Source organism: Amblyraja radiata, chromosome 4 (genome assembly GCF_010909765.2).
Source record: "Amblyraja radiata isolate CabotCenter1 chromosome 4, sAmbRad1.1.pri, whole genome shotgun sequence".
In the NCBI taxonomy this organism is placed as follows: domain Eukaryota; kingdom Metazoa; phylum Chordata; class Chondrichthyes; order Rajiformes; family Rajidae; genus Amblyraja; species Amblyraja radiata.
The window spans coordinates 8,521,493-8,534,165 of record NC_045959.1 but is presented as its reverse complement, the minus strand read 5'-3'; the positions used below and the strand labels follow the sequence as shown (position 1 = coordinate 8,534,165).

The following is a 12,673-nucleotide window of genomic DNA, read 5'->3' as shown; positions in this document are numbered from 1 at the left end:
CCAGCACTCCCAAGTGCCTTTGCACCTTTGATTTCTGAATTCTCTCCCCATTTAGAAAATAGTCTCCACTTTTATTCTTACTACCAAAATGCATGACTCCACACTTTGCTACACTGTATTCCAATTGCCACTTCTCAGCTCACTCTCCCAAACTGTCCTTCTGCCCTGCTTTCTCTACACTACCTGCCCCTCCACCTATCTTTGTACTATCTGCATACTTGACCACAATGCCTTCAATTCCCCCATCCAAATTATTGATATACATTGTGAAGAGTAGCGGCTCCAGCACCAATCACGGTACAACACAGCTAGTCACTGGGCCTACAGGGATGAGGTGGAACAGCTGACAGTGTGGTGTGGAGAGAATAACCTGCTCCTCAACACCTCAAAGACTAAGGAGCTCATAATAGACTACAGGAAGAAGAAAACGGACATTACACCATTAATCATCAGAGGGGACTGTGTGGAGAGGGTGGCGGATTTCCGCTTCCTGGGAATCCACATTGAGGAGGACCTGACATGGAGCGTGAACACCTCTGCGCTGCTGAAAAAGGTCCAGCAGAGACTGCACTTCCTGAGGGTGCTCAGGAAGAACAACATCACCCAGAGACTGCTGCTGTCCTTTTATCGGTGCTCCATAGAGAGCATCCTAACATACTGTGTATGCGTATGGTACACCAGCTGCACAGCGGCTAAGAGGAAAGCGCTCCAGAGGGCTATTGACAATGCCCAGAAGATTGTCGGCTGCCCTCTCCTCACCTTGGAGGACCTACACAGTTCCCACTGTCTCAAGAAATCCCAGAACATTATAAAGGACATTTCCCACCCCGGACACTCCCTGTTTGAAATGTTGCCGTCAGGCAGACGGTACAGATCAATGAGGACAAGGACAAACAGACTCAAAAACAGTTTTTATCCCACAGCAATAACTACACTTAATATAGCCACCAAATGAGCGCAGGTGCGCTACATACCAAAGGGAATGTGAAATCGACAGAAGAATGTATGGTTGTGTGTTTATGCTTGGTTTTTTCATGTTATTTATTTTAGTTGTTAATTTTAGATATTTCTCTTTTACGTATCGTTAGCTTTTAGATAATGTGTGAATGGTGCACTGACTGGTTGGCATTTTTAATTTTGTTGTACATGTTTACATGTTATAATGACAATAAAGAACAATTTCAATTTCAACACAGCTAGTCACTGGCAGCCAACCAGAAAAAGCCCCTTTTATTGCCAATCTTTGCCTTTTGCCATCCAGCCAACCTGCTATTCATGCTAGTTTCTGCCCTCTAATACCATGGGCTCTCGTCTTCTTTAGCAGCCTCCTCTGCGGCACCTTATCAAACGCCTTTTGACAATCCAGGTAAACCACATCCACTGACTCTCCATTGTCTATCCTGCTATTTACTTCAACAAAGAATTCCAACAGGTTCAGGTCAGGAGAAATTGGTGGGAATCCAGGTGGGAAAAGGGAAGAGAGCGAGGAATAAAGGAGGAGAGGGTGAGGAGGGCAGGAGAAGGGTTTGTTTGTAGGTTAGCTACCTAAAATTGGAGAATTCTCCATTTCTTCAAAACACTGAAATCTCTAAACCTTCAAAAGTGAATTCTCTAATTCTAGGTAACTAAACTACAAACAACCCCCTTCCCCTCCCCTTCCGTGTGCCCCATGTGGATCTGTACCCCTTTCTTCCCTTCACCCCTCCACCCACCACATCCATTTATTCCTTCCCCTGGTTTCACAATTTTCACCTCTTCTATCCTTATCTCACTCTTTGTCTTTTCATCTCTGGTCTCTGTCCACCCATCTACCAATCAAAACTCTCCTCATCACTTGTATAGAAACATAGAAAATAGGTGCAGGAGTAGGCCATTCGGCCCTTCGAGCCTGCACCGCCATTCAATATGATCATGGCTGGTCATCCAACTCAGTATCCTGTACCTGCCTTCTCTCCATACCTCCTGATCCCTTTAGCCACAAGGACCACATCTAACTCCCTCTTAAATATAGCCAATGAACTGGCCTCAACTACCTTCTGTGGCAGAGAGTTCCAGAGGTTTACCACTCTCTGTGTGAAAAATGTTTTTCTCATCTCGGTCCTAAAGGATTTCCCCTTTATCCTTAAACTGTGACCCTTTGTCCTGGACTTCCCCAACATCGGGAACAATCTTCCTGCATCTAGCCTGTTCAACCCCTTAAGAATTTTGTAAGTTTCTATAAGATCCCCCCTCAATCTTCTAAATTCTAGCGAGTACAAGCCGAGTCTATCCAGTCTTTCTTCATATGAAAGGCCTGACATCCCAGGAATCAGTCTGGTGAACCTTCTCTGTACCCCCTCCAAGGCAAGAATGTCTTTCCTCAGATTTGGAGACCAAAACTATGCACAATACTCCAGGTGTGGTCTCACCAAGACCCTGCACAACTGCAGTAGACCCTCCCTGCTCCTATACACAAATCCTTTTGCTATGAATCCACCAATCACTTCCCATGCTTTGTCCTGCTCCCACTTCTCTTCCAGCTTTCTCCCCCAACCCCCATCACAATCAGTCTGAAGATGGGTCCCGACTTGAAACATCACCTACTCATGTTCTTCAGAGATGCTGTCTGTCTGCTGAGTTATTCCAGCACTGTGTCTTTTCTTTATAAAGAATTGGTACTACTATCATTCAGAATCAACATCATCAGTGTGCAAGCTTACTATATTCTGCTTCAATAGCAAGTTGTAATCAAACTCGGCAAGATATTTTTTTCCTTCCATAAGACATGTGGCAGGTTTCCATTTTCACATTAGTTGTGTTGTATACATTATTAAAATTATATGTTGCTAATAGGAAGGATGTGTTCATCTCTTCTTCTACTAAGTATAACAAAGTTAAGCTTCTGTCATTATACCCATTTTGCACAGTTTCTGTTGTGTGATATCCTGGTCAAATATGAAACCTAAACGTTAAAACTGTTTTTAGGCCTATGTCAGAGTTCAAAGATCTGAATCGTCCCATCAGCCTGCAACAAATTCACTACACCACAAACTGGTTAGTATAGTTGGAACTCTGTGGGTCTGATGGGGATATATTTTATGGCCTTCCATATTTTATGGAATTCCTACCACCAAACACAAAACACCGATAGGGAATACATCAATCTTCATTCTGTGCCGGGAAACCTTTTGTGTGAAATTAGAATGGTCAGGTGTACTATAAGACCTACACAGCAGATAGTTGGTTGATCCACTAAAGGTGCTTTGTGACCGGCAATTACATCAACAGCAGTGAGAGTAATTCTTCAATGTTGTTCTATATGACGGCCTTAGATTTGCTATGACTGGTACCTTTACAGTGCTTTGGTCTGAAGGAACCTATCCTTCATTTGCTCCTGGATTGACTCGATGCAATGTACTTAACTAATAACATAGCAGGGCTGCTCATCAGCCAGTTGTCCTTGGGTTTTTGATCATAGGAAGAAAATGTGTGCCAAAGTATTTACTTTACATAAATTATATTTCCCAACGATAAGAAGACAGAACAATTCTTTGATTTGAATCTGAAAGTAATTTTTAATTAAACATTTACCCAAGCCCCAATGCAACTCTAAGGGGAATGTCAAATTCAACAGCTAATTTACAATAAAGAATTTCACATCTTTCACAATTTTTAGTAGAAGGAATTTAAACGTTTGTTTGAATAGATTTGAAGGGGAATATAATATGTTTGAAATGATTCAAAGTTATGAAATGTCTAACACATTTTTCAAATGCTTGAATAATCTTACAACAATACAACTGAAATGAGTGTTGTAATAAGGAAATAACATAATATGAACTCAAATGGAACCATATTTTACATTAATATTGGTCAGATGTGAAAGATGCAAGATATCATAGGAATAAGAAAACTAATGAGATGTATCTAAATTCAGTAAAATACCACAAATATTACTACACAAACATACTTCACAGTGTTATACATTTTAACAATGGATATCATATGACATCCAGTCCATGTAATTGTGATCAAGAACATTAACAAAAACACCTCTTCAGAGAAAGCTGATAAGAAATTGTGTTTGGACTGAAAAGGGGGATGTAGCCTAGGAAATATATATTGAGGGCAGTGCAAAAGAAGATAGCACGGTTATGAGGACTCACAAACAAATTTAAAAAGAGAAGGAATGGCAGAGAGGTTTAAAGAGTGGGAGTTGTTGAGCATTGGCTATGGATACCTGAAGGTATGACCCACAAGATTATTGCAACATTTAAGAGCTTCCAGTATTACACCAGGAGTACCTTCACTGAACATGCAATATTTGCGACTACAAACTCAACTATTTCTAGCATTCTTTTTCTTGTCCTCCATCAATCTCAATCTCATAGAAACATAGAAACATAGAATGCATGCTTCAGACTAGACATTCACAATCACAATATATTAGTCAATTGAGGCCCACAACTTTATTCTCCCAAAACTCATGAAGGACCCAATCCCTACATCACTTTCCATCGTCAGCCATTAACTAATCAACACTTTTCACTTCCCTTCACCCTGGCTAATCGATGTGTCCTATCCCACACCTCCCATCATATCTTGCCTCCCATCATGGCTGTTTAGCTGATCACTGATTCAACATCAAGCCCCAATCGTGCCCACAATACAAGCCTTCCTATCCTCCACCACTTCTCTTTTACCCTGTCTCTTCAATCAATCCCTTGCCTTCTCAAACCTGGCTTGCTGACACATTCCAAACAATATTGGTGCAACACTCTTGTACCATGCTCAATCACTACAGTGCAAGGCTTTGGGCCTCAAGTGCTAATGAAGTGTATGGTAATGGAACAATAATGAAATAGTTATTTGTGTGCTATTCATTGCATTGCAATCTTTAGGTGAGTATGTCCTTGAGTTCATCAGATTGCATTAAATCCTTTAAACCTTCCACTCCTTGCTTGCTGATCTGCATTGACTCAGAGTCTAGCAAACCTACAATTTTAATTTTACCTAATCTTCAACCCTCCCAGGTCTCATTTCTTGCTGTCTCTGTTTCACCAACTCTCCATCGCCAAATGCGTGAATCCTAGCCTCATTATCTCTTCCACCTTAGTTGTTCTCACTTCAGTGGCTGTGTTTTTAGATTATTAATCTTAGCTGAACACTGCTCACTTTCACCTTAAATGACCCTAAACCCTGCCTTCTTACTGAGCTAACGCATCACCCATTCGAATATTTCCTCACGTGGCAGGGCATTGCATTTTGTTTGCTTATGCTTGTATGAAGCACATTCAAATAGTTTAATTAATTAAAGAAACCATAACAATCATCCACGTAATATGATTTATTCATGCATAATAAAATTTATGGTTTACATAATACTTTGACACTTCTCTGATAACTTCACGTTGAATACTCTGACAAAAAGTCAGACAGAGCTGATTTTGCAAGGATACATTTATCACTTACCCTGCAAGGCATGCTTCTGTGCAGAAACACTCACAGGAAGTAATGCGATGAGAGCACCTGCAGTGACTTTCCTCTGAGTGTCTTCAGATGATTTACCCTCGTAGCTCTACATAAGAAAATGCCACATCAAAATCAATTACAAGTAACTGAAACTACTTTCGTAACGTTGAAATAAAAAAATCAGTTAGTTAAATTTGGTTTGAACAAGTTTTGGCCTTTGGCATATTCAAAATACACATCTACTTTAAGTTCCCTTCTTATGCCATTGAGTTAAAAATATATAGGCAATGGCCCAGAAATTCATACACAGGCCATGTTTCATCAACATAATTTGATTGTCATTTTCAGAGCAACATGCGGCTGCTTTCTTAAAGGGTTAAATCATGCCATTAACTCTGGAAATTCAACCCGGTATATCCAGCCACAAGTCATTCTTGCTGACCTGGAAAGATTTCCATTTCAGTCATGCATGTGGCACCAGTTGACGTGATTCTGAGTAATGCAGACCCCTGGATACTCACAGGACCACCATTACACCAACTTGTTGTTCAAGAACTTAACTGCCTTCCAAAGGGTGTCACCTACCCTACCGCTGCCACCGCCAGTTCATCGGCCCACAATCTCCTCTGCCTTCATCTTGAACCCTTCGTGCACAATACTGCTGTCCTCATGCCCCCTCACAAGCCCTCAAAGCTACAGATTTCCAGAAAACCCCTTGATCATCAATCCTCTTTCCTTTTAGGTCATTCCCTCATTCTCAGCATCAAACTATCTGCTAAAACATCAGTTTTCCTAGAATTGGCATTTAAAATGAGAGGTCACCAACCTGAATTATTAGCTGTTACTCCTTCTGATGCAACTTAACCTGGTCAGTGTTTCAAACATTTAAGAACGGTAAAAAATAGCAGGAGGATGCCATTCAGTCCTAACACCAGCTCCACCTTTCAGTAAGATCATGGCTGATCTTTTACCACAGTTCCACTTTCCATTATGTCTAAAAATATAGCGATCCATGTCTTGAATATACTCAGCTCGCGAACCCAGATAGCTCTCTTGGGGAGAGACCGGGGGTGAAGAATTTTCTACTCGTCTTTGTTTTGTAAGGCAGACCTTTATTTTGAGATGGTGATTTCCATCGCACTCATAAAAAAATTCGGAAAACTAATCAGCAGCAAATTTGAATATATTCACTTGATCCTCGCATCTAAATCACTATATGTTGACTAGTGATTAGTAAGTGCACTCAGAGAGAAATAGCTGGTGCCTCTTTGTTTCTGTAATCAGCAAAAAATGTATCGAAACTTCAGACAAAACATTCAAGACATTTCTAATGTTATTGGTTGAATTTTTATTGCACCAAATGGGTGCGTTTAATGGGCACTGGAGCAGTGCACTAACTATCCCTCTGGTCATGTCCCTGCCACTGCCACTGCAAACTTTACTAACATCCTACTCTTTGCGATTGTATTTTCCCATGATTGAAAATGTGCTGCTGGGCACCATATGCCATGGATATCAGACAGTAGGAGCATAGAGGATGGGCAGGGCCACAGATGGGAGGGAAGAGTAGATGTTGGATATGGAGAGGATTGAAGAATTTGAGGTCATTGTGGGACCAGTCATGCAGATATCCCAATCTAACACTGTGGCAATATAATTTGATTTACTCGATTGGTCCAAAAATGGCCTCACCTGGGACGTGGGTGTAAAACTGACACCCCCCCCACCGCCAAGTTACAAGATGAGTTATGCATTGAATAATTATTTCATCAGGTGTGCAACTGAAGTGAGAGTTGCAAAGGTTACTCACTCCATTGAAGATCATAGATACTGAAGATCATGAGTGAACTTTCATTATTTATTTTAAATCTAACAACTCTTGGGTATTTAAAATGCAAAGTTTAAAATGCCGGTAATGATAATGGTTAAAGTACTAATCCCTTAAGTTTAAGCAGCTGTGAAATGAAACCTTGTAATACCTCACTTTTGCACCTGAAGCTAAGTAGCTTGAATGTAAATGCTATAGCTCTGTTGGCTAATTTGGATTCCTCGTACAAATACATTATCATATATTCAATGTATTGGGAAAATGTTTACAATACCTGTAATAAACTCTCACAAAGCATAGTGCCTGATGATACATCATCTTCATCTTCATCCAGAAGCTCAGTCAGAGACAGACACTGGATTGAATGCTTTTCCGCACCAAGATGATTCTTCCCCTCTTCCATCAGAAGAAGAGATATGAATTGCAGGGATATCGTATGCAGGCTAGGGTTGGAGGCGGACAGTTGAATGCACAAGGAAATAGTCTCTAAAAGACAGAGAGATTCTTATTACAAAAAGACCAATCCAACTCTGCCACTCCTGGAAACTGCCACCCCCCCCCACCCCACAAGTTGCAAGATGAGCATAATGCCCGTCCCACTTAGGAAACCTGAACGGAAACCTCTGGAGACTTTGCGTCCCACCCAAGGTTTCCGTGCGGTTCCCGGAGGTTTTTGTCAGTCTCCCAACCTCCGGCAATCACCTACAACCTCCGGGAACCGCACGGAAACCTTGGGTGGGGCGCAAAGTCTCCACAGGTTTCCGTTCAGGTTTCCTAAGTGGGACAGGGGCTTAAGTGGGACGGGGCATTATGCAACTAACTTTTAAACTATTTTATCCATGTTGTATCAGGTGAAAGACTGAAAGAGTTACATAATTCAGAGAAATTCATATTTGGTTGTCAGGGTTAAACACCTATTACATTTTAGCTCCCCCACGTTTTCAGTTTCCACTCAAGTCAACATGTGGTTGATATTCTCACAAGCATTTAGCACTTGTAGCTTTGGACAATCTTCTCCCTCATCAATTCCAAGAATATGCAAGGAAAATATCAGCAGAAGTTTCCTCTATGAATCAGTTTACTCTGCAGAAACGCATTTGTTACAGATGCTAAATGAGAGAAGGGATACATGTCAGGGATACCAGCCAGGGGATCTTCATCCAATAGGCAATATTCCATCGGGATCCTATATAAAGCTCTTATCAGGAAGCATCACACTTGCTCTGACAACTATTCTATCGAAGATCACAAGAAGCAAACAAGCCTTCCCCCACATGCCAATTGACTCCATCTATGCTTCATGCTGCCTCAGGGAAGCAGCCAACATGTTCAAGGATCACTCACACCTTAGTCATTTCCTGTTCGCCCCTCTCCCATTGAACAGAAGACGCTAATACTTGAAACCACATACTACCAGATTCAGGAACAGCTTCTTCCCTGCCAATATTAGACCATGGAAAGGATCTCGCATTAGCTAAGGTTGCTAAGGTCCAATCTACCCCATTGTTGTTCTTGCACGTTCTCTGTAGTTGTAATCTACAGTATGTACTTGGATATGGCGTGATTATACACATATATGGTATGATTTGACTGGATAACATGCAAGCTGGTTTTCACTATAGCTCAACACGCAGGACTATAATAAATCAATACCAATGCCAAGTTTAGACGGGAGAATAGAAAATACTCAAGAAGAAATCTTACAAATGATTTAAAGATTTTTGTGAGAAAGCAATTACAATAAAAGATATTGTCTTTGTTTTCAATTTCTTGCCATGATTATCAATGCACAAAAAAAGCATTACCATTGGCATAATGGCAATGAAACAATACAAATCATTTGAACAACTGAACAGATGTCCTGCTACTCATGAGCATCTGATGAATGAGATAATAAATCGTAAACTATATTAAAGTATTGCTGCAATGTTGTAAATTAAATTCCAGGTGCTTACGATGAATTTCACCTCCCATAGCTTGTGGAAAAGCAGAGGAATACCATACATGATATAACATGGAAACAGGCTCGTCAGCTCACCGAGTTCACACCAACAAACGATCACCCATTCACATCAGTTTTATGTCATTGTACTTTTGCGATTATTCCCTACACACCAGGGGAAATTTACAGAGGCCAATGAACCCACAAAACGGCATGTGTTTGGAATATGGGGGGAAAACCGAGCAGCCGCAAGAAACCCATATGGTGAATGTGCAAACTCCACACAGATAGCACTCGCGGTGAGGATCAAACCAGGTCTCCAGCGCTGTGAGACAGTAGCTATATTAGCTGTGCCACTCTATTTGGGTACATTTTTGGTTATTATGCTACTTGTGGAATGTGACATTGGGGTGATGTATGCCTCAAAAGCCCAAAGTTGTCAGGCACAGTAAATTGACAATAATTAAAACAGACTTACTCTACGGTTCATGCTATATTAAAACTGTTAATCTGAATTTTTTTAAAACAGGGAAAACTATTGTGCAGGAATTTGAATTTGGTTAAGCAATTCAAAATTATTCTTAATTGATTCCATTTTAAGACACTACATTGACGACTGTGGCTATGGCTGGCGTAGTACCCATGGGAAGACCTAGTCCCTTGAATACAGGGAACGTACACATTAGCAGGTTTATGTTACCTAAGAAAGCAACCCACTGCTTTGTCACAGCAGTTACGACAGCTGGGAATATAGCCTGACCACATTTCCGGAGAATTGTGTTCAAAAGAATAAACAAGTCCGTCCACGCTTGGTAGATCCCAGATGTTATCTCACAGCCTGAAAGCACAGATAATTATTAGATTGGCATTAAAAAAATCACTAATTTAGAAACAGAAATTCTAGTCATTAACTGCTATTACTAACAATAGAAATGTCATGTTCTCTCTTCAACCTACTTATGCAAAATTCTCTGATAATGGTTATATCTGAAAATGTTATTCAGAGAACAAAGATTCTAAACTCCTTAGTGAAATATTAATCAGTGATTTGTAGACGGTTCATAATAATTGAAATGTACATTCAGAAAGCATCATATGTCCTATCCTATCCATGCCAGTCACACAAAAGAGCTATCCAGTTGAATCCCACACACCGCTCCGAAGACTTGTCGATTCAAGCACTTTTGAAATATGATGCAGCATTGAGGGGAAATTGTGGGCATGGGAAAGAGTGGAGGAGTTTATTACTTGAATTAATTCAATGTTTAATTCGCAAGTTTGTAAGTTACCCAAAGGGAATATGAGCTGGTGTTCCTCGTGTTTATGTGTGGTCGCTCTCTGGCAACGGAGGTCAAGAATAGAAAAGATAGTATGGTAATGTGAAGAGGGGTTAAAATGGCTAGCAACTGGGAGATCCTCTACTCCTAATTCCTCCATCTATGCCACATCTGCACCTAAAATGAAGTGTTCCATACCAGGACATCTGAGATGTCCTCATTCTTTAGGGAATGGGGGTTCCCTTCTTCCATCATAGGTGAGGCCCTCAGACGTGTGTCCTCGGTACCCTGCAGCTCTGCTTTTGCTCCCCCTTCCCCTAGTCCTTACCTTTCACCCAATCAGCCGTCGCATACAACAATAATCCAACATTTTCGCCACCTCCAACAGGAACCCACCATGGCACATCTTCCCATCTCCACCCCTTTCCCCCTTCCATAGAAATTGCTCCCTCTGCAACTTCCCGGTTAACTCATCGCTTCCCAGGCAAACCATCCACTCCCCAGGTACCTTACCTCCAATCGCAGGAGATGAAACACCTGTCCCTATACCTCCTCCCTCGACTATCCAGGAACCCCGACAGTCCTTTCAGGTTAGGCAACGGTTTACTTACATCTCCTCCAATCTCATCTACTGTATCCGTTGTTTCATCTGTGGACTCCTATACATCAGCGAGACCAAACGTAGACTGGGCGATCGTTTTGATGAATAGCTTTGCTCAGTCTACTTGGGCCTACCTGATCTCCCGGCTGCCAAAACTACTGGTTCTCATATTACAACCTGCTGGTCCTCCTGACACCCTAAGCTCCCCCATACCCATTCCCCTCATTGTTGCCCTCACACACTTCAACTTCACACAACAAGGTGCCAATTAGCTCCTGAACTTAACTCCAGGGGAGAAAGCAGATTTGCACCCAAGAAAATGTGCAATGCCAGATATATGAAGCCTAAGACATCTGGGCGAAGAATACATCTGAAGTGATGAGGAAAAAAAAACACCAACATGGACGTTGATGCCCTACATCTGCAGTACTCTAGCGCACACTAATTTTACAATAAATTCTTTAAACAATTTAAAAAAAAATACCAATGCTTTGAATTTACATGGGGAAAATAGAAAAACATTTTTGGAAATAATTTAATTGCATTTTGTGCTGCACCTGATCAAAAGCTATAATTTTAAATAAATAAAATGCAACACTTTCAGCACTATTTTCAAATTTCTTCACTGACTGTCCTTTCATTTTATCAGTAACTTTCTCCGTCCTACAAACCCCTATCACGACTCTTTACCTTCCCTGTTCAGGTTCTTTGTGCATTGCTCATTTCTATGTGAAGGGGCTGTGAAATACCCAGCTTAAATTTCTCCATTTCACCTTCTGATTGACCTTATTTAAGACACTCCAGAAATCGACTCATTTGTAACCACATCATCCTTTCTGATATTGATTTCCTGTTAATCATCCTCACAAATTTATTTCAGCATCAGGGTGTACTTGACAACAACACAAGTGATGTGCACAATGGTGTAGGAAACTGATCAAATGATGAATAATCCTGCAAAGGATGCTTTTGTCATGATAATGGCATCAGAGAAAAGGAATTTTCAAAATCAACTATCAAATATAAGTTAAATTAAGTTATTCCTAGACTACCTGCTCAAAGTTGAATCCAATTTGGTTTTCTCTAACTGAAGCAGGAATGGAAAAACTAACTAACATTTTCAAGTATCTTCAAACTGACTGTGGAAAACATACATATGAACAAATTGCAATTTGTAGGTAAAAGAGAAAACTAAAGATATTAGCATATTACCAAAATAGTCTTTGCAGCGTATACAAAGTGCTGAAAATACATTTGACAACAAAGGCTTCAGCAAGTCATCTTGATTTATGAACTCTGGATGCAAGATTAAACTGGATTGGATTAGTCCAGAAAGAGAGCATAGATACTGAAGATGGCTCAATACCTGAAGAGAAAGACAATATTACATACACCATGTAACAAATATGAGTAATTAGATTCTATCTTAAAACGTTGTTATACACATTCATTACCAATGCAAAGGCAAGTTTAAAATCCATTCATTTGACCACTTTAAACAAATTACATGGGGAAAATTTTGGACCAAGAAGAGGCTTAAATGGTCAAAAAAAACATTGCATCATTGCACAATT

General features: G+C 40.6%; 1 protein-coding gene across 1 annotated transcript in view; it reads right to left on the bottom strand.

Moving 5' to 3' along the window:
• The window catches only part of rttn (rotatin), a 235,429-nt gene that overhangs the window by 28,474 nt on the left and 194,282 nt on the right, over nucleotides 1-12,673 (bottom strand). The window contains exons 38-41 of the mRNA XM_033018928.1: nucleotides 12,312-12,465; nucleotides 9,922-10,059; nucleotides 7,554-7,765; nucleotides 5,452-5,557 (exon numbers count right to left, since the gene is read on the bottom strand). Of these exons, the coding sequence (XP_032874819.1) occupies nucleotides 5,452-5,557; nucleotides 7,554-7,765; nucleotides 9,922-10,059; nucleotides 12,312-12,465 (610 nt within the window). The remainder of the gene's footprint in view (nucleotides 1-5,451; nucleotides 5,558-7,553; nucleotides 7,766-9,921; nucleotides 10,060-12,311; nucleotides 12,466-12,673) is intronic.